Consider the following 22432-nt stretch of genomic DNA (forward strand, 5'->3'; position numbering starts at 1 on the left):
CAGGTGAGTTCTCCAGCAGCTGCCTCCTGTGGATTTCACCCGACGTTTTTGTGGAAGGAGCTCGGGCGTGCGGTTACGCGTAACTCGGTTACGGTGGCTTAAGCAATTAGCAGCCTTCAGCCGAGCTGCCTCAGCCGTGCCCAGTCGCAAGGTCTGCGCTACGGCAGATGCTCCCGGCGGCCTCTGCCAAATTTCCCACCGACCCCGTGCAGCAGGCATGCAGGTCCTCGGAGAGCAGAGCTGACGAGCTCAGCCTGACCCTGAAGCACCCGCTTTGGCCTGGAAATCGTCGGGGAACTGCAATATTCGGGTGCAAGGGCGGCACTTATTTCACTCTTAGCAGAGGTTTAAAGACAGATGGGTTCCGCGGAGCGGCCACCGCGGCCCCGAGGGGGAGGGCAAGGAGTCCTGCCCGGCCCCGTCTTGTCACCACCCTCACCTCACCTCCCAACCCCGAGGGGCTCCCCCCCGCCCCAGCGTTCGCGAAGCCACGCGACAGACCCGCGCTCCCCGCCCCTAGGCCGCCCCGCATCCTCGGGGGCAGCGGCGGGACCGGTCCGCGCCGCGTTTGCGGGGGAGAGGGGTGGGGGGGGCAACGATGGGGAGGCTCCAGGGTCCTTCCGAGCCCAGCTGCCAGCTCCTGGGAAGCGGCAGCCGCGCCCGCTCCTCTGCCGGGGACCTCGCCGCTGCTTCCCCCGCCTCCTCCTCCGCCTCCTGCCCACCGGGTTGCGGGGCGGCGGCCCGTCTTTCCCTGCGCACCATGGAGCGCCGCGCCGCACACGTGTCCGTGCACACACATCACACGCACGCACTTGCACACCGCCGCTCCTCTGCCGGCCCGGGACGGCCGCGCTCCGCTCCGGTGAGTGCCCGGCGGCGGCGGAGCCGGGCCCGGCCGGCGGAGCAGGGCCGGAACTTTCTGCGCGGAGCAGCGCGCTGGGGTCGGGGCGGAGGCTCCCGCCTCCTCCCGGCGGCGAGAACTTAGAGGTTCGGCCGCGGCGGTGGAGTTTGGGGCGCAGGAGGCAGGAGGAGGCAGGAGGAGGAAGAGGAAGGGAGCGGCAGCGGCAGCTGCCTGGCTCCGCGGGGGCGCAGCGGCGCCGGGCGCGGCGCTGGTGGCGGCGGCGGCGGCGGCCGGAGAAGAAGAAGGAGGCTCGGTGTCGGTGGTGCTGCCGGGGAGCTCCGGTAAGAAAGCGTCTTAAAAGTTGATTACGGGGAGATTTTTACGTCTGGTGAACAGAAGGAGGCAGCGGCTGCCAGGCTGCGGGCGATCCCAGTCGGGGCACACACCTGCCGGCAGCAGGTCCGCCCGGCTGCTGCTGCTCTTGAGGAGCAACAGTTACAGCAGCCCAACGTGTGGTTTGGTAACAGGAACTGGGTCTGTGGTGATGTTGGCTGAAGTCTCTCGTGGCTTTTTTTTTTTTTTTTCCAATGTGTCTCAGTAAATTGCTCAAAACGTACGTGTTAGTCTGTAGCTGTGTTTCTTAGTTATTTATTTAGCATGGAAAGAGGCTATTTTTCCTCGTGAGGAAACAAAACCGAACAGAACAGCAAGGAACTGTCAGAAAAAAAAATCACTGTATCTGCTCTATTCAATATCCTCTGACTTGTTCCAAAAATCTGGTCCATAAAGCGGCCTGTTTTGTTTTGAGTTATGCAAATTTCCTTAATAGTAACCTTTTAAAATAAATAAACTTCCTTAATAGTTATCTTTTTGCATTTGATAACCTGGGAGGAAAGCAGCTGAGGGGCAGAAATGGTAGATAAACTCTTAACTGGAGTGGAGGCGGTGAACAGGAAAGATCTGCTTGCTCTCTTTCAGACCAAGAACCACAACACTTGAGTGACGCTGAAAGGCAAAAGATTGAAAACAAGTAAGAAAAAGGGGATTTTTACGCAACATTCAGATCAGCTGTGGAGTGTTTTGTTCCCCCTCAATTCTACTGGATGTCAGAAAACTTATGTGGGTTCAAAAGCAACTGGATGGAAGAAATCAAAGTTTCATGGTAAGTAGAAAGTTGTGACCCCTGGCTTTGGAAACTGCTGAGCTGTAAGGGAAGAGAAACCGAAAGAACATGTGGAGAAGATGTTGGAGAGTACTTGTTCTCCTGCTCTTTCTCCTCTTTCCAAGCATCTGCTTTTGGGTACTCTGAGACAACATCCTGGGCTGGATGTGCCCTATGGATGTGATGTGATCTGATGCCTGTTCTTCCATGCATGTAGCTTTTTTGAGATGGTCCTATAAAGGGAAGTTAAATGCTACCGTATTTGTGGGTTTTGGTCTTATATAGAATAGAACCATAGAATGGTTTGGGTTGAAAGGGACCTTTAAAGGTCACCTAGTCCAACCCCCCTGCAAGGAGCAGGGACATCTTCAACTAGCTATGACTGATATCGATATCTGATTTGGTCTTATATACCTGATACTGATAAGTTTAGGTCCAGTTCTTGTGTATTTTTCTGTACGCTGCCCAGCTGTAAAGTCACTTCAAGATCACTAACAAGCCTGGCTAATGTGTTTTGGCACATGATTCATATAAATGAGCAATTCTTAAGGACTGCAACTTTCTGAAAAGTAGTAATGGTGATAAGGGGTATATTCCGGTTTGAATTGCTTGTGTTGGCACAATGCTTCTGCTGGGATTACACTGGGGGTGTAGGAAAGGGGACCAGACACTGAAAACTGCTTGTGTACTGAGTTCTGTAGATTTTGGGGATGTTAACCTGTACTGTGCAAGCTATTTTCTGGCCTGGTATGTGCAAATTATTCTAGTCAGCCAACAGGCTATCCGTGATCATCTTAAAAATGCCTTGGTGGCTGAGACTAGATCTCTGAAATTCTTCAAAAGTAGTCCAGGTGAGCTGGAAAGAATTAAGCAAAGGTAAAATTCAAAAAGCACAAGTGGTCAAAGCTGTGTGCTATCATTAGGTATAAAGAAACTAGTGAGTGGTGATGTGTAGGATTCAGTGAAGCCCAGAAAATGTTGAAACGTTGTTTGATAACAAGCAGGTAAGTCCAGAGGTTGTTGATCATGCGGATCTGTCAGCTGGGCAGCTGTTTAGCCTGGCCAGATATGTCTGAGGGTCTCAGCAGGTGTCCACAAGGTACAGTAGGATTTCAAGAAGATTTATGCCCACTAACAGGATGGAAGCAGAGCGTTTTCAGACTTCAGCAGAAAAATTTTAGGAAATTGCAGGTATTTCAGAAATGCATTAGCTGTTGGTCAGAGCTAGGAGCAGAGCACCAGAGAGGTGCTGAGGTGCTCAGCCATTAGTCCTCGCGGTTACTGTGTACATAGGCAACAAAGTGACTTCAGGTAGGAAGTGAGTGAAGAGCGTGGGCTGTCCTGATGTGTGCTTATGAGGTGAATTTGGTCCCCCTAACAGATGATGCTTAAGAGAACTCTAGCAGGATCTTCTGGTGTTTGCATAGCTATTACAGCTACAGAAGGACATCAGGAGTCATACGATGACTCCAGCTTTTGAGGTCTCCCAGGAAATATCAATAAAGAAACTAAGAGACACAGCAGATGAGTCACAAAGAGCTCTGTCTGCAGCATCAACTGCAGGGTGCTGAATCCAGCAAGGGAGGTGAGTTCTGTGTAACTGTCAACAAATCAAGCCTCGTCAGACCTCTTGCTGAAAAAGTTAAAAATGAAGAAGGCTTCCACAGGATTTGCAATGTGACCAAGCGTGACATGCAGGTCCGTCTGCTTTGAGAACAAGAGGGTCAATTGTGAAGAAGGAGGAGTTCTCTACTCAGGTCATGCCCAGACAGATGCATCATTAGGCAGAGGACAGGGGACCTACCACCCCCTCTGAGACCCACACATCCTTACCCTCTGTTGTATTGTCCAACCGCAATGTGGCTTGCATGGTGCATCAGGAAGCTAGCTGCTGCCCTGAGCAGGATTCCCTGGTGCGAATCAAAGACCTTTTCCTTTTGGATTGATGTTGCGGAGTGCAGTTGGCCTGTATGCATTTTTGTGGTGCATTGTTGTTTGATGGGAGGGTCTTTCTGCATACTTGCTTTCCAGGCAAGGACAAGTCAACACCCTAAACCTTATGCAAAAGATGCACAGCCGTCTGCAGACCTTTTCCAGTTTCACATGTGCTGGGACCTTTTATCTCACAGGAGATTCCCATAATGTCTGCATTTCTGTGTTCTTAATTTTTTAATCTATTAATAACATTTGAAGCCATTGCCCGCTGTACCCCCCGCCCCCATCACACTGAAAACGGGTAAAGTTGACCTAGCTACTGTCAGGCCACATTGTGTCTTAGGCACACAGGGAGTGCCAAATACTAATCAGGGAATTTGGGAACTGTTCTGACTGTATGAATTTGCCGTGGTAAGTCCATCAAGCTAAGGCAGGACCACAGGCTTTGGTGGGTCTGCAGCACCCAGGCTTCCTTTGGAGCTTATGAAATTCAGCCTGCTCCTGCCACACTGGAGATCAGCATGCAAATAATAAGCTCTGTCGTACAGAGATGTGCAGTGTATAAATCTGTATGAGCTGGAAGGCTGCTGATGCAGAGGAGGTTGGGGTGCACAATACTTCGGTGGAAATGTGGATGGAGAGGAGGAGAATGCTACATATGCCTTAGGAGTACTGCTGCTGTGCTTTCCTTGAGGAAAATGCTGTGGTATTTGCTTGTGGTACACACAAAGAGTACAATGTTTAGTTCCTCAAATTTCTTTGTAACCATTACACACACAAAGCTTGGTATAATGCACAAAAATATATTTCTTGCCGCATAAAAGACATTGTATATCATATGAGGTACTTATGTATGGGTAAACTCGCAATGCAGATCATCAAGTCTAAACAGAGTTTCAGAAAGTAACACCAGGACTCGGGGGGGTCATACCAGTAGCCCAAATTTCTGGTGTTGGCTCGATGGTGGAGCTATTTTACCTGTGGGGGGAGCAAGGCCTCTAAAACCTTAAGTCTCAGTACCTGAAGTACCATGCGAGTCTTGAACTCGATGAGGCTTTTGACAGAGACTCGTCACTTCCGGACGCTTTCCTGCTGCTTCCCAAGTCCTCTTCACTCTGCCGCAGAAGGAAATTAGGTTGCTTTGATGTGATCACTTCTTTTTATGGTGTTTTCTTTCCCCGTCTTCTTGGTCCTTAGAAATGCTATGTGAGTAAACAAAAATATATGCTTATTATACAGATAATGGCTTCCACAGTGTGTCACACAAAGCCTCCATACTCACCGTTTTTCAGCTAACATTTTACGCTTTTCTTTCTTAATCTTTGCAAGCAATAATGTTATCCCTGCTACTTCTGTACATCCGACTTCACACGCGCTTGAAACACCGATAAAACTTGAAGGCTGCAGGCACCGGCAGGATGGAGCAGACACTGAGCCTTTGTTTAACCACTGAGCCAGCAGTGCCCGTGTCGATCTTCTGGGACAGAGCATCCTAAAGAGCTCTGCAAGGGAAAGAGACCGCAGCAAAGTCCAGGAGGTAGGTGTACAGCTCTCCTTAAAATGATCTTGCTGATGTGGCAAGCTGTGACTTTGGCGGTGAAGACCTCAACACGGGGGCAGTTGCCTCCAAGGGGTGATTTTCAGGAGGGGCTCCTCGCAGACAAGAGCCTGCAAGCAGCTTGGTGGAGAGGCAAAGGAAATGGAGAAATATTTTGCGGTGTTAATGGGAGCTTTTCTGCAGCGCAGTGCAGTTTCTCCTGCCTCCCTGTCTGACAGGAAACTTCCACCCTCTTTTACCATGCTGCTCCTTGCCAATGTACACAAGTTCTGGCCCTTTGGGTCTGATTTTTATGTTATGCAGTAGTTTGGGGGTAAAGGTTAACCCTCTCTCCACCATGGTAGTAGTGGTATTTTAAACTCTGGTATGAGTTGGAGCGAAGCTGTTAAACTCAAATTTGAAGTGAGTAAACTCTATTTACTGGGGTTTGGGTTTTTAAAAAATAATTCATTAATATTTTTTAAAATTTTTATCTTGACTCTTGCCTTTATGGTGCATTAAGTCCTTGGCAAATGTGGATACTCCCATCTCTTAAAGTCAGAGAATTTAAATACTCAATGTATAAGCAATCAGGCTTGAGAATTTCCACAGCTGACTATCCCTGGGCTTTCTAAAGACTTCCTTGCTTTAACAGGGCTGCAGATCCTCTGACTGGCAGGACAGAATAGTTTGGGATGTACCAAGGGATTTGATGAGAGATTTTTCTTTTCAGGCCGCTACCAGAACAGCTTCCATCAAAAGTTATGGCAAAGCAGTTCAGATTAGTTGGGGGTGCAGAGGAGCCAGGTTCACTTTTCTTTTGTGCTTCTGCCTTCTTGCATGACCCTGCAGAAGCTTCTTGCCTCTTTTCCTGGCCAGACAGCAGAGATGCAGACCTCTCTTACCTCCACATGTCTCTGGGATGTGGACTCACAGGAATTAATGTTAGATGTTTTACTGCGATTATGAGGATCACTGATGTACTGGAGGCAACCAGAAAAGAGCATCCAGACTTTTCTAAGGAATACAAAGAGAGTTGGGACTGAGTGTCAGGCAGACAAGCAGAACCACTTGGCTGTCAGCACAGCAGGTTCTGTTAGGAAACACAGACCTGTGTATCCCACGCAATAAAGAGTCCTTGTGTTTAGCACAAGGACAAAGTCCTACGTGATACCCATAACAGCCAAATCTTTGCTGAACCTGCGTTTCCCGTGTATTTGGTGAGAAGCTTTCTTTCCTCTTCCAGAAACACAAATCAGGCTGTGGTAAACTGTAGATTTTTGTTGTTGTTGTTCCTTGAGGCACTGTGTTGTTTTAAGTCTCCAGGGTCTTAAAATTGGCAGGCTTATTTTATTTAATTAGGCTTGGGTCTAAAAGTAACAGCGTATTTTTCCACATCTCAAACCTTGCAATTTGAGGTCCATAAGCCAGCATGTAAGTAATTGCCATTACTTAGCTCTTTAGCTGTCCATCTTTTAGAGGAAATCTAATTTTTTAATCGGGCAGGCCAAAACAAGGGCGTGAGCTGTGTGGAACGAAGGTGATAGTGGGTGCTGCTGTGTTACAGGGGCATAGGCTGAAGTCTGAGGCTGCAGGGCAGGGAAAGTGGGTGGAAAACTGACAAACTTTATATAATCAACAGGTCTAGATTTAATGCTAATAAAAAGTATGCCCACAGAAGCTCCATGATCCCTATGAATAGATAATTTTGTGATAGAAATAACCAGCTAGCAGCAGGAAATACTAGCTCATTAATAAATTAACTTTCCCAGCTAGCAGCATTAAATAATCAAGTAGAGTTAAAAGTTTAATTCAGACAGTTTACTAAAAAAAAATTAATAAATTAATTGCTTAGCAAAGCACATCATTACTTTTCTCCTTCCCCAGCTTCCCAGAGCATCATCCCCTCTACTTTCCTGAGAGACTCATCAAGTGACTTGATTTGCATAGAGTAGAGGGGAGACCAGAAGGAACTGACTGCATCTTTCTGCAACACTGGGCATGCAAACAACTTGACAAAGTTTGCATTGCTGTGCCAGCGGGTGTGTATTAAGCAAACAGAGATATTTTATCAGGGAAAACTCTTCCCAAAGTGTTTTTGCCTGGAGGAGAGGGAATTGTTCCCATAGTTCCTGCTATTATATGGTAATGGCATTGGTTGCTGAAACACAGTGTGACCTGGTTTCCAAGGAAAGGTGTAAACAGCGGTTTTGCCTCAGAAGCCTTTGAGGTATGGGGGTGTAGCAAGTCAGAGAAAACACCTGTTTTGCTGCTCTGTTTGATTTTGTTGTTGTTCTTATTATGCTACCTACATGAAAGCACTTGCCCTGACTGATCCTTCTCTCCATTTTCCTCTTTCATCATTTCCCAACCTCTGTCTGCTGCTCCTTCTCTATTCCCCCTCCGCACCTATTCCCTTTTTATTTTTTCAACCGAAGTGATAAGCAAGGATCCTGGTTTGCGCTGTGCGTCGGCAGAAGGGCAGAGAGAGAGAACAACATGGTGGAATAGGAGCACTCCTGGTACTCTGCATCCACTTTCTCCATTTCCTCTCCTTCCACAGACTTGCATTCAGACTTGACCTTTTCACTTAGCTCTTGCTCTGTAGCAAACACGAAACCAGGTTGCCTCACAACAGCAAGCACTATGTATTTCACATCCTCTGAGGAGAGAGCACTGCATGCTCACCACCAAATTTTCCACAAATCCTTATTCTGGTAGCAGCTAATGTGTCTTGCCACTCCATGGCCTAGTCAGCTACTCCCAAGCTGACATGACAGCAGATAAGGAGACAGTTACCACCAGCTGGCTGTCAGACATGACATCAAAAATAATTTGTGGCATCTGTAGCCAACAGTAGAGAGTCACAGACCACTCTGATGGGTAATGCTGAAGTAGAAAAGTAGTGGTGTAAATTCGATAGGGCTACACGTTAAGGGAGATCATGGCTTTTCTTTTTCTGTAGCTCAGTGTAGGTGATGGTTGAGCTTGGACTTTCACTTACTCACTGCACAGGTCCTTCAGGAAGGACTGACAGAGGGCAGAGCAGAGGGGCTGGTGGGCATTGTCTGATACGTACCTTGTGTTCCTCAGGAGGGTTGCGATGCGTTGGTTGTTGCAGGCAAACAGGTTACAGGCTTCCTCAGATAGACCTGCCTGCGTGTCCTGCTGCTGACCCTGTCGGTTTCAGTGCTGTCCGGAGCACCTTTCCCCCTCCATGGGGCCAGCCTGCTCTGAGCAGAGATCTCTCCAGCTTCCCTGGACAAAACCCAACCTTCAAAGCAGGGTTTCTGTACTCCTGGGAGGAGACTTTTGGTGCATCTTGGCCCCACCAGGGGCTTCTTGTGGTGGACTTGGGCAGTTTGTGACAGCTCTACCCATCAGGCAGCATCCAGGGAGCTTGCAGGCTCTGTAGATACACCTGGCAGCTTCTGCCCTTAACCAATGAAGCGGTGGCATTTAGTGGATCACAGGCTACATCAGAAAAGACACAATGAGGAAAGGGAATGAAGTGCTGGGGAGTTGCAGAATTCCTTCTAGTCCCAAACAAAGTGGTCAACGAGCTGTTAATAAAGCAGAGTGATCTGAAGACAGACAAACTGGGAGCACCTCTGCAGTGCACAGGAAAGGTTGGAAGAAGACCATAGATTTTGATGAGACCAATGACACATTTGCCCTTTATGGATCCATTAAAGCAAACTCTTAATTGGGTACTTTTTAGTTACAAATGGTTATCAAATAGTTATCAAAAGTAGCTTGTGTGAACCTTCACTGTTTTTCGTCGTTGAGTTTGGCCCACGGGAGATTTTTCTAGATGGGGAGAAGGAGAAAAGAGATGTTAAAATGTTTAAGATGTTAAAAAAGATGTTAAAATGTAAATACCGACAGGTCTTTGACTTTTAACTGAAAGAAAAATTACCTTGAATAATGCAGCTGTTACTTTAAAGGAACAGTCTTTTGGAAACTGCTTTATTCCCAAGAAGGATGTTTCCAATAGTCATAGACGAGTCATTTGTGAAATAGGAACAGAGGCTTCTGGAGTGGCTAGGGCTGAGGGTCCGCTATCTTTTTTTTTTTTTTTTTTTTTTGCCACGAGACAGTCAGTTTTCGTGTTTTCTGAACTGTACTGCTGATTCAGGGATGCAGGAGGCGGTTGACTGTGAGGACTGCAGGTGAAACTTGCTCTGCAGAGCAAGAGGAGCGTGAGAGTCAGTCGTTTGTTCCTGCTCAGGGTGAAGGGAGTTGCAGACTCCTCCTGTGCGAGAATGACATTGGCATTGCTGAGTTGCACAGGCTGGGAGTTGCTGTTGCTCTGGGTGCATAGGGTTTATGGAAACAGCAGAAATAATAGTGTGAGGAGCAGCAGGAAAGCCCTGGGCTCTCTCAGGAACCACAGCTCTCCATATGTAAATCATTAGGATCTTAATGAAGTGGAAACAGGCCTTCAGAGAGGCAGTTCGAGTTCAAAGCCTGCTAGTTTCACTGCTGAAGGGAACCTGCCCATTTCTCTGGATTGTTCGAATTCCTCCTTAACCCTTTCTAGAGGGGCAGCCTCAAAGAGAACTGAAGCTGTTGTAACTCTGGTGGATATGAGCCATTGGAGGTCAATCAGAGCAGGAGCTTGGTTCTCCGGGTTGGCTCAGGCTTGTGCCTGCTGGGGCAGCTTCCAGGCTGGCTTTCCTCCGTCACTCCCAAGCACTGCTCTAGGGCGGAGGAGTTGCTGGCGTGTTGCTGATAGAGGATCAGGGTCACGTGCAATGCCGTCAACCCCCAGAATGCTTCCCATGGGAGGTGCACCAAGGCTGTGCCCTTGCAAGTGGAGCTAGCGAAGCTTGCAGTGCTGGCACAGAAGCTGGGATTTTGTCCTGGCTCCTGTTTGTTGGGGCAGTGACTTCCCTGCGGATACTTCATCCAGCCCTCTCACAGCCCATGCTCTGGGACAAACCAATGGTCCTTGGCAGTTCCCTCTATCTTTCTACCACCTGTGGAGGGACCTCAGATTTGACAAACATTGAGCAAAGTGGGTTTCACATGTGTGGTACACCAGCCAGGATACAGAAGAAGTTCTCTGCTGGTTTTCTTCAAGGCCAAATCCAGAAGTACTCTGAGTAATTCAATCACATTAAGTACTGCTCCCTTGTGTAAAATTTTCCTAGATGTTTTGGGACAACCAGACACAGTCCAGTGGAAATGCTGGACTAGATAACCCTTGAAGGTCCCTTCCAATCCAAACCATTCTGTGATTCTATGAAATAATGCATGACAGTGTGGTTATATGGTTTCTCAGTAGGAATGGTGCTTTAAACTTTCTTTTACTCTGAAGGAATGGGTGTACACATTTTAAAAAATGTCATTAATTTGCATGCTCACGGGAGGCTTTTCAGAGCAGAAATTCGAACCACCACATCTCATACAATATACAGGCTTAGCCTGTTAATATCTGACTGTTCTGTTCCTCCAACAGACAGCATCAGCAGCTCTTATTTTTTTTTCCAGGGCCATGAGCTTACAGAAAGGTGGACACGACTTCTCCCCACTTCTCTTTGTGTATGCATGGTCTACTTCCTCCAGGGAAGAGATGCTGGGCTGGTAGGAGGTATCCTATGCTACCTCAGATATGCAGGTCACCAGCTGAACTGTGATGATTTGTATGTCTGTGTAGCACCAAGAAGATGCAATTTTGCAGTGATTTGGTTAATACAGTGAAACTTCAGGCAGGCACACTCAAAGCTAATTTAAATCAGGCTTACACTGACTGGTGTTGTTTCTGCAGCATCCTACCTGTTTGATGTTATGCAGCTATAAATAATACAAATTAAATAATATAGGTGTTAAAGTAGTTCACCTGTCTGGGTGTCTGGTATTATCCCCACAGTTCAAACCCTAGGTTTCCCATAGCAGAGTCTCAAGCACTGAATCTGCTTGAAAAAAAAAATGTATCCAGATAGTACAACTGGGAAAAAGCAGTTTGAGCTGGGTGCCTCTGGAGAGGGACCTCAAACAAAGAAATCCCTGGGCAATTATACCCTTACAGTCTGTGCACCTATCCCTCACGTGCTCTTCACACATCTTTCATGTGCTTTTTGGTCCAGTGGTGGTTCCTGGTCTGGGAGCTTCTCACACCTGATCGGATTACTTCTCTGTCTCTGTTGATTGTTCTTGTCTCGTCAAGTTGCAGCTTCTGCGATTGTAGCTGCCTTGTATTCTGGTTTGCACTGGTTTCAGGGTCTTCTTTCTTTTTGTAACACAGTAAAAGTTCAGCATTATTTTAGTGTATGGAGGTGAGAGTTGACAGCTTCCAGCCTAAGGCTTTGGTGAGCCTGGTAACTAATGCTAAGCGGTTGCAAAGACAGCAACCAATGCTAAGCAGTTGTAAATAATATTCTTTAGCGTTGGAGACTTACAAGCTTCACTTGCAATGACCTTGCTACCTCTGTGACAGTGCACAGTGGCCTTAGCCGGTGCGTTTAGAGCAGAATGTGACAAAAATTCCACAGTATTCAGGTGAAACTGTGGAAAAGCTTTTTAGGCAGGCAGATCATCACTCTTAGGCTCTGCTTTGGAGGCCGGAATTGCCACTCTTTACAAATTCTTACAGAAGAGAATGGTGCAACAGCTTTTTTTATTATGAAAAATGCAAATGAAGAAGCAAATGTTGGTCTAATTCTGCTTAATTTTGATGAAACAAAAAAGCTAAACTATGAAACAAGCCAACATGGATTATTGGCATGTCTGATATTTTGTTCCCATTCAAAATTGGATTTCTTTTGGAACTTTTTTCAGTTCAGTTTAAAGAAAAAATCCTGAAACAGGAAATGTTTATTTTGAGTTAGAAAGAAATACATTGCCTTGAGGCAACGGAGTTGTTTTTTGGGAGTACCGGTGAAATGCAAAAGCACATGTTTGTTCGCATGGCTTACAGAGCAGGATGTTCAGGGTTTCCAGCCAGGTTGTATCTGGTGTTAGCAGCACAGTTGTAATTAGTGCCTGCGGTTCATGAGTGGAAGCTTTTAGCTGGACTGGTCCTCAGCTACCGTGCTTGCGCTCCCACTGAAGCCCGAACACCTGGGGAGAGGATTTCCTCCTCCTCCCAACGACTTCACCCATTTTTGTTTTGTGATTGAATCCTGAGCAGTGTGTCAGGCTTTATGAATAAAAAAAAACCTTCAACACAGCAATCTTTGCAGCTGAGGCTGTGCTTTTTGAGAGGCTAAGAGCTGCACCTGGCACTTGGGGAATAGATGCTTGCCCTCCAAATGGGAGCAGCAGCTGTGAAGGGAAAGCCACTTTCCACATTTAAAAAAATTTTTTTTGCGTCTTGCATTACGGTGCTAGCCACAAAGGAAACACAGTTTTATCCAATGGAAATCTTCAGATGAATTACCGTGGATTAAATTTTGATGTAACAAACTGATAATGGGTCTGTTAATAAGACTGACACAAATGTAGGTGTTTGTTCTTGGCCAGCATGGAGAGGATAAAATCTGGGAGGCTGAGCAAAAGAGTGGTGCAGAGAGAGGAGAGGAGGATTTCCCTGGAAGCCAGGGTTTGTGAAAGGGCTGTATGACTCGGGGAGGACCTGTACAGAAGTGCTATGGCCCAGAGCAGAGTCCTGGAGCCCAGGCTGCGCTGGGGTCGGCATGGGGAGCAGTGGGGTGCTGCTGGGGTCGCTTCTTTCTGACAGAGAGGTGCCTGGTCAAGTTCGTGTGTGATGTGCTGCAGTCTTTGCTCACAATGGATCTGGACTAGGCACACCCTGAAGGCATGCTTAGAAAAGTCCACACAGCAAGTGCCTGGTGGTGTGTAGAAATGTTATGAGTCAGCGGAGCTAGAATTAGAATTGTTTTAATACTTTTTTTTTTTCTCTCAAAAGAATCCTAAAAGCAGGCTTTCATTTACCTTTAATTAGCCTTTCCTTTGGTTTCACCTTGCAAGCATTTAACATTTCAAGCAATTATAGTCTTTCAGTAGAAATTCAACATTTCTCTGTTGTTATAGTAATCTGTATTGTAAAAGCCAAGAGAAATAGCCACTGGTTCAATTTGTTTCTCTGGTCCTTGCAGGTGCACTTCACTTTCACCTCTGTAACAGTGCTCCAGTGTGAGCTTGGGTGATATACCCAAGCAGGTTGCCTGTGGATGGTGTACAGGAGCAAACCCTGCTTTTCACATTTGTGATGTGCTCGCTGTAGGGGTTTGCACACTTTTGGGTACTCTGCAGCTTCACTGGCTGTTCATTTCTGTTTAGAGTTTGCCAGAATAAGATTCAGTAGTTTGCAAGCAGGAACAACAATTTTTTCTCAGGAAGGTAAACTTGTGCACATCTGGCTTACAGCAGCTGGAATTGACTATTGAGGCAACAGACCTTTACAGATATTCCCCTGTGATCAGATCAAATCTTTGCTGTGTTACCCAAAATATATATACATGATTGTCTATAAACAAATACATGTTACTTCCTGCTTCCTCTGTTCTTATTTTCATGTTCTCTCTGTCTTCCTCAGTTGCTGCAAGTCAATAGAAAATAAGTTCTAATTTTAGTGTATGTCCTTATGTGCCTTTTCTAGCATGTTTTTTCCTTCAGCTTGGCCTTCCTTCCAGCACTTCTAGCTGGCCGTAGTTCGGTTCATAACTTTCAACACTTTCAGCACACAGGGGAGAAAGCTTATCCTCTGCTTTTATGGGTTTTATAGGGTTTTATGAGTGTTGTGTGAGCCACAGAATTCTTCTGCAGCCTCCCAACAGACACGATGTGCACACTGGATTGAAGCACGGAGGAAGGAACAGAGCTCCACTTCCCACTTGAAGAGTGCTGTGTATTTTCTTGTCCTTCTGCAGGCCCAGCATCACTGCCTCAGGTGGACACAGACAGCTGAGCCTGACTGGAGAGCGCTTTGGAGGCGAGGACTGGGCGTTTCAATTTGAGAGTGGCATGGCTCAGCCTTTGCCCAGTCCTCTTGGGAGGGTTTATTCTGCTGACTAAGGCCAACGCAGTTCAGTGAGCAGAAGTACTTGATCTGCTGAACTTTTTCAGGAGGGTGTGAAATTCTTGCACCACCTTTTTCTTCCTTTTGTGTCATTGCACAGCTTGTGCGGTCGCAGAAAGCAAATTATTTTAAGTGTTTGAAAGTGTAAAGCTGCCCAAACCAGTTTCTTGCAGGGAGGAAAATAAAAAAAAACAAAAAACAAAAAACCAAAAACGCAGTGGAAATACACTAGGGAAAAACCCAGCCATTTTCTGGGTGGGATACAAATGTTGCCATCGTGGATCTAACTAGCAATCTCTCTTCTGGTCCAGGAGCAGATGAAAGCAGATTCTGAGAACAGAGGGATGGTCACAAGAAACATTTTTATTAGTAAAAATTTCCCGTCAGCAGTCTTGGCAGCTGGTAATTGCCTGATGTCGTGGTTCCACGGAATTTATCTTTCCATTCTTATTTATGTATTGGCAATGGTAACTCTGGAAACTCTCAATAGCCAGCTGATTGCCTAATTCCTTCCTGAATCCTGCTGAGCTCATGATCTTTCAGGTACCTCACGACAGGCTATAATTACGTGTTTTGTTACAGAACACGAATGTGTTTCCCTTGTATTTTTTGTATGTCTGTTTTCTTTGAACAACCCTTCCTTTACAGATGCAAAGGATAAATCAAAACACCAGTTTACCTTCTCTGAATCATTCAGTACTTTGCATTCCAGACAATAAGTGCCCTGACCAGGTTAGGTGCTGTGTATATGTGTATATAGACCAGCTCCTACACATGCGTTGGCCACAAGATGAGATCAGTATCCATTAGTTTCCTCAGGAGTCGTCTTGTATGTAGAAGAGAAAGTGCAAACGTTTTGTGAAACAAGGCAGATGGCAATGGCAAGCTCCCTTCCTAGTATAAAAAAAAGATGGAAAGTTGGTCCTGCATATAGTATGGTAGCACCTGAGAGAAAAAAAACTACTCATGAGCAAGATAACCAGAGGTAGCACCTGGTCAGTGCTACCCCAAGTAGGTGCTTCACGTAGCTCTAGGTGCCTGTTCCTGTCTTCCGGGTGTTGTTTGTTCCCTCCTCCTCCAGCGAGGACTGCGTGTGCAGGGCACTGCTGTGTCTGAGTGGGGCTTTCAGTGCTGCCTGTGGTAAGGAATAGGAGTCTTTCACTTGAATTAAAACGTGATGAGATTTGTGATGGCCCTTTAGCCCCAATGGATTTTGTTCCCTGATCTCACACTGTTCCTCAAGAAATCCCAGTGTTTTGCAGAAAATGACTTCATCCTGGTTAGAGGCAAATGATATGTGCCTAAAGAGCAAAGCTGTTGTTCTCGTACTGACATACCGAGTTTGGCCGTGGAGTACATCTGAGACAACAAGAGAGTAGGAATTTAATGTGATATGGATGGAGCAGGAGGGACAGTGGGATACTGGTAGTGGTGTACTGCACTGCTGGAGAGATGTTAAGAGTGCTTAGATGTTAGAGTGATGGGGATCACACATGGCCTGATTTTGTCTGGACCACTGTGGTCATGGTAATATAGTGTGTGTTGTAAAAAACAAAACCAAAAAAAAACAGAAAAAAAAAAAAACAAAACCAAAAACAAACCCCAAACCCAAAACCACAAAAAAACCAAAACACAGTTCAAAAAAAACAACAAACAGATGGGGCTGTGTATGTAATTGCTGACTCCTGATGCTCTCCTCTGACCAGATGCTGGCCAGGATTGGGGGAGATCCTCCGTAAACAAGGATTTGGTGCAGGAGCTGAGATTTCTCACCAGTACTCCTTAATTCCTTCTTCCACAGGGAATTTGAATCATGTCACTATGGTATTCTGAATTTCTATGACGTCTTTATATGTCACAATAGTGTTTTGTGGTTGGCAGTGCTGAAAACCATAGGAATGTTCAGAGAGCTAAATGTGGATAATGTAGATCCTCTCCTTGTCAGCTGCCAAGAGGGAGTCCTCACTGCTGTCCAGGTGATTTCTTGCACGCCCTGGTCTAACTCCATACCCACCATGCTCCAGTGGTCTAGATTGGTAGTTTCAGGCAGAGAAGCGTGGCACGATGTTTTTTTTTCATTACTTTGCCTAGAAACAGAATGTTTGGCCCTGGATGGAAGCTAGCCAGGGCTACCATAGATACAAAGCTTCTGGAGTAGTGGAGGATATGCTTTTTTCCCCCCCTCCTTTTTCTTTGTCCAGTCTCTCTTTTGACTTTTTGAAGGAGGTAGAGAGGAAAGAAAGACTCAGTCCCTGGATAAGGCAATCCCTGTTTAGGGGATCCTGTGGTAGAGGTTTTCCTTGGTAGCCAGGGAGACCACTGGCAGAGGCACAGGGTGGGCTTCACAGAGAGGAACTTTTCTCCAGGAATGCAGATACAGTAATGAAGTAGGTAAGGAGGAGACCTGTATTAGACATTGAGCTGGGATTACTTTGGAGAAGAAGTGAAGGAAAGCATAGTTTGGAAAAGAAGTGAAGGAAAGCACCTGTTGGCTAAGGAGGAAGGTGGGATTTTTTTGTCTTTGTGAGGAGATAGATCTCTTTTTTTTTTTTTTTTCTCCTGCTTTGTTAGCATACCTGGAGGCTGTAAAACTTGCAGAGAGCTGCTGAGCTCTGGTTTCTACAAAACAGGTACGTGTTGGCTTACCTGGCTGCCTTTCCCAGTCTACACCCGGCACAACCAGGTGAAACAAGGAGGTGGCATTTCCTTCTCCTTTCTGTTGCCCCTGTCCTGCTTCTGGCTAGAATAGAGTTACTTTTCACCTGTGCTGGGAGGGGAACTGGAGGTGGTGGCCCCTACGGCTGGGGTACACAGCTGGGATAGGCTACTAATAGCCAACAGCTGGAATAAGTTTACCCAAATTGTCCTACTGGCTACTCCATCTCATGTGACATCACACCCAGTGTATAGTGAGGAGGGTGCTGAAGGGAGCCTCCTGCTATTCGGGAGGAAACCAGGCTTCAGGATTTGCTGTGAGCTCTTGTACTGTAATTGTTTTCCATCTCTGTTTTGTTTTCTTCTGTTAATTATCTTTTTTTTTTTTTTCCCACCTCAACCCATAACTTCCCTGTCCCAATGGAGGGTTGGAGGGGAGTGAGCAAGAGACTGCATGGCTTGGTCCTGAGCAGGGCTAAACTACGACACCCTCAAAAGAGAAATATGAAGGAGAAAGACACAAGGAAAGGGAAGGTGAGGGAGAACAGACTAATGAAGAAGGTCTGCCTTGACAAGCTGAATCTTAACTGAAGTTACAGTTTGCAAGACCTGACATTGGTGGGAATGCTAAAGATGCCCAAGTTAGTCTTGCAGTAAGTGTTGCATGCGCACCTCAATATCCAATTTTACATGCATACATGGGACCTGCAGACATCTGAGCCACTTCTGGTGGCCCCACCATTTTGTTCACTCTGAAGCATTCTGGAACAGCATCTTCTCAAAAGAAAATATTGGGAGCTGTTTAATTGAGAGACAAAGCAGAGCTTAGTTTAAGCTAAGTAGAGCTAAGTTTAATGCTGCACCTGGAAGTGGACTCTGGTCTAATTTTAATTCAGAGGTAGCAACAATGCTGTTTGCGCTCAGCTGGTGAAGTGAAGTGGAAAGAGGATCGCTGTATTTATCTTTCATTGTGGTAATACCTCAGTTGCTAAGTGGCTACACAGGACTGTTATTAAATACCCTGCTGCATAAAACAAGGCCATCTGTATGTTTTTGCAGTTGCATCCCAGGTTGTGTCACATGGCAGAGAACAGGATAGATGCGCTATTGCTCACTACTACCCCTCCTGCCTTCACAGGGTTACACTATATACTCATTCCAGTGGATGGAAGTGCTATGTTTTCATCCATCTCTTTTTTTTCAGGGCAGGTTAGCAGTGTTTTCCAGAAGAAATCGACACAAGGAGGGCTTTGGGCTTGCCAGACCCTGTTGGGAGAGAACGGGAAGGAAATTAATTTCCCCTTGGACATCTTCATGGGCCAGCCCCAGTGTTAGAGACAATGAGGATGCTTTGACGGAATTCTAAAGCTTTCAGTTTAGTGCTTTTTTTTTTTTTAATACTAATATCTACCATTAAGTATACATTCTTTGCAGACTCACAAGACATCCCCTTGCTGATCCCATTGAATCCCCTGGAGTTACTCGGGGAAAATAAACAATCCTTCCTACTCACTTAGAGGACAGTCATGTTTCTGCCAATGCAGGGGTTGCTGTACTTCAGTTTGTGACTCATAAGAAATTAAAAAAAGATTTGGAAAATAAACAGTGGGAGTCTTGTTCCAGCACTCTTATTTAGCTGAAAGTCGTCTGAAATTCGAGTTGGTTTATTGCCTTCAGGAAAATGAAATCTTTGCCTATTATTGTGGTAAAATCTGTCTCTGGATTAACATGATGGTTAAGAAGAAACTTCATATTTCCAGTGCCCTGTCCTGCTGAAGTGGTGGTTATGCTCTAGACAGACCAGTGTGCACATGTCTTTGTTAGAACCTGGAATTGTCTCTTATGCTTTGTTCCTGATTTAAAATACCATCATCTCTTTATGGTCTTGCAGAATGAAGAGGCGCAAGTGTCCCTACACGTGTCCTGCACGAAGGAAGATCCTGATTCTGTGTGTTACAGGGTGGCTGATTGCACTGCTGAAGCTCCTCCATGTTGAAAGACACATTTTTCCCTCTAAGGGCATTTATTTGGTTGAGCGCTTCTTGAGCACTTCTTCTTATGTTAGAAACAGGTATTCCTACCTTAGAAATGAGTTCCAGTATGAAATTAATTGTTCATCTATATATGAACAAGATCCCCATGAAATTGGCAAGAGTTTAGAGATAAGAAGAAAAGAGATAATTGATTTAGCTGATGAAGATGTTGTAGCAGTGACAAGTGATTGCCACAGGTATCGCTCACTTAGGAAATACCACCTAAAACCTGTTTCTCCAGAAGAGGAGAGTTTTCCAATTGCCTATTCTTTGGTTGTCCACAAAGATGCAGTAATGGTAGAAAGGCTCATACATTCACTGTACAGTCATCAAAATATTTACTGCATCCATTATGACCAAAAAGCACCAAAACATTTCAAATCTGCTATGAACAATCTAGCTAAATGTTTCCCCAATATTTTCATTGCATCAAAATTGGAGACAGTGGACTATGCACACATTTCACGCCTGCAAGCCGATTTAAATTGTTTGTCTGATTTGATGGGCTCTTCAGTTCCCTGGAAATATGCTATTAATTTGTGTGGCCAAGATTTCCCTTTGAAGTCAAATTTTGAGTTGGTCGCTGAACTGAAGAAACTCCGTGGAGGAAACATGCTGGAAACTATAAAGCCAAGCAGTAGCAAAAGAGAACGATTTACTTATCACTATGAACTTATGAAAGTGCCTTATGAATACATGCAGATGCCTGTAAAAACAAACATTTCCAAGAATCCGCCACCTCATAATATTGAGATATTTGTAGGCAGTGCCTACTTTGTTTTAAGCCGAGCGTTTATTCAATATACCCTTGAAAGCTCTCTTGTAAAAGATTTTTTCGAGTGGTCAAGGGATACATACTCTCCGGATGAACATTTCTGGGCCACTCTTGTGCGTGTTCCTGGGGTCCCTGGGGAAGTTCCAAGGTTGGCCCAGGATATAACAGACCTGCAAAGCAAAACTCGTCTGGTGAAATGGAATTATCTTGAAGACCATTTGTATCCTCCCTGCACTGGTACTCACCTTCGCAGTGTCTGCATCTATGGGGCCGCAGAATTAAGATGGCTTCTAAACTACGGGCACTGGTTCGCCAACAAGTTTGACTCCAAAGTGGACCCTGTCCTCGTAAAATGTTTGGCAGAAAAACTAGCAGAACAACAGAAAGAGTGGGTATATTTGTCCTCTGATAAATACTTTCTGCACATAAATTCTATTAATGCCTCGCTGTAGCAGCACTGTCTTACCTACTGTCTAACCTACTGTTACAGCACAGCGCCAGCAGTTTCTTGGCCTTGACCTGCTGCAGGATGTTAGTGAGCAAAACGTCCGTTCTGCATAAAGTTTGGGGCCCTGTTGGGCCAGGTGCCTGGCCATTTATTTATGAAAAGTCATGCCTCTCTGATGAACTGTTTTGCAATTTGCCAGAATAATCCTGTAATTGTTCTTCAGGGTGATTCCAAGGTTTGCTTTTGGAGGCTCTGGCGCTGTGTGTCCCAACGGAGTATTTCGGAAATGTGTTTTACATCAAGTGTGTTTGCGTCTTTCCTAAGAGACTCCGATGCATCTGTCTCCCTATCCCATTTCCTTCACTTTTGTTTTTCTTAAAGGTTTGAAACAAAGACCTCTGTATCTGCTACCTCAGGAAAACTGGAAGTGCCCAGCTCATGGACAAAACCAAGAGATCATCATGACACCAAATGAGCCGTGTGGCCTCAGCTGTAGTACCAAACTTCCCATCTGTGGGAGCTAACAAAGATCTTTGCAATATTAATATGACTGGGTGATATGAAGGAAAGAAGACACTTAGATACCGCATGGTCCGTAGCATTGTTCTGTTCTCCCAGCTCATCTGTGTGTTGCTTTTCCTTCTGTGAAGCGTGTGCTCAGGCGCTGTGCCATGCCTGTGAAATTGGTGGTGGTTGATTAAAACAGAATTATGCACTGCTGTTCTGCAAAGGCAGCACATGAGCATGCCCTAAGGGCAGACTCTGCAGCCCCTTACAGTAGATATCCATGCCAAAAGAAGTCGATCTTCATTTCTATCTCTGCTCATAGAAATATCCTCCTGTGAAATACCAGTCCTTTTGAAACAGTATCTCTACACACAGCGGATAACAAGTGCTATTTCTAATTAGTGTTCAGCAATGTGGTGCTATATTGAAATGCAAGACATAGGAAGTGGAGTGATAATCATAAGAATAACCATATTGCAGAAATGAAATCCCTGTGTAGAAGTGTCTTTCTGTGCAAGTCTCGTGGCCTTGTGCCACCAAGATCCCTGACTGACAGGTGCCTGAGCAAGCCCTGGTTCAGCTGTAGAGCAACTGTTCTCCAACAGCCTCTGCTTCCGGTGGCCCTGCCAGGCCCCCTGGCAGCGAAGCGGCCCGGGAGCCTCCTCGCAGCTGGGCTCCCCATGCTACAGCATGGGGGAAGTGTTTGTTACTGCAGGGGCCTCTGCAGAAACTCTCGCAACTCAAACATGCCCCTTGGCGTTTTGGGAGCTTCTCTGGAATGTTTCTCTGCCACAAGTTTGGTTTTGCTGGTTCCAGTGGATCCTGGGGTCTAGCTTGCTCCATGCTGCTGTCCTCTTTCTACCCATCTCGCTTTTAATAAGGAGCCTTTTCCCATGAGTGACTTGGGGATATCTGGTCTTAATGATCCACAAATTGCTGCAATAATGACCATGTCTCATACCCATGATAAATCTTTGGGGTTTATTTGAGTTAAAAGAACCAGATCATTTTTTGGTCTCAGTTTTTATTTATAAATTTAGTCATGGTCAAGTCATTTGTGGCTTAAGATTGGGTTTGAGAGTCAGAAGTCACAAGCCTTTTTGGCCACTTGTGATACTGATTTCCTGTGAGACCTCAGACAAGTTGTCTGAGTTTCCTGTTTCAGCTGTTCCAGCTGTAAAATGGGAACAACAATGTTCTATCATCTTGCTAAGCACTTTGAGACCTATGGGTGTTGTGGTTTGGTCGCACAGTACTAATTGCTTATCAGACTATTTATGGAGTCTGAGGACACATAGGTCAAGTATTTCTTTGATGTACTGTTTCTGAAATAAATGAGGATTATTTTTAAAGTGTGTGTTGCCTTACTTCAGTGGCTTGTCAGGTCTGCCCAGGTCTGTCCTGTCTTTGATTTGTAGACACTTTGTAGATTTTTTATTTATAGTGACTTATAGAGACACTTTGTAGAAAATGAAATATTGACAGATTATATTTACAGATTCAAACATTAGTACTTATATATAAAATAGAGAGTTCCCATGTGGAAAAAGGTT

The 22432-nt window shown here is 45.6% G+C and overlaps 1 protein-coding gene across 2 annotated transcripts; it reads left to right on the forward strand.

Moving 5' to 3' along the window:
• Window positions 1-1088: 1088 nt before the first annotated feature.
• On the forward strand, window positions 1089-22183 carry GCNT4 (glucosaminyl (N-acetyl) transferase 4). Of its 2 annotated transcripts, XM_086770473.1 has the most exons (4): window positions 1089-1182; window positions 1820-2003; window positions 5268-5475; window positions 19008-22183. In XM_086770473.1, exon 4 carries the CDS (start codon window positions 19009-19011, stop codon window positions 20374-20376), a length of 1368 nt encoding a protein of 455 aa, XP_086626599.1. In that variant the 5' UTR covers window positions 1089-1182; window positions 1820-2003; window positions 5268-5475; window position 19008; the 3' UTR covers window positions 20377-22183. The 2 variants fall into 2 exon arrangements, with proteins under 2 accessions (XP_086626599.1, XP_086626600.1); XM_086770474.1 differs by lacking the exon at window positions 5268-5475.
• The last annotated feature ends 249 nt before the right edge of the window (window positions 22184-22432 follow it).

Source organism: Chlamydotis macqueenii, chromosome Z (assembly GCF_036417535.1).
Source record: "Chlamydotis macqueenii isolate bChlMac1 chromosome Z, bChlMac1.mat, whole genome shotgun sequence".
NCBI lineage: Eukaryota > Metazoa > Chordata > Aves > Otidiformes > Otididae > Chlamydotis > Chlamydotis macqueenii.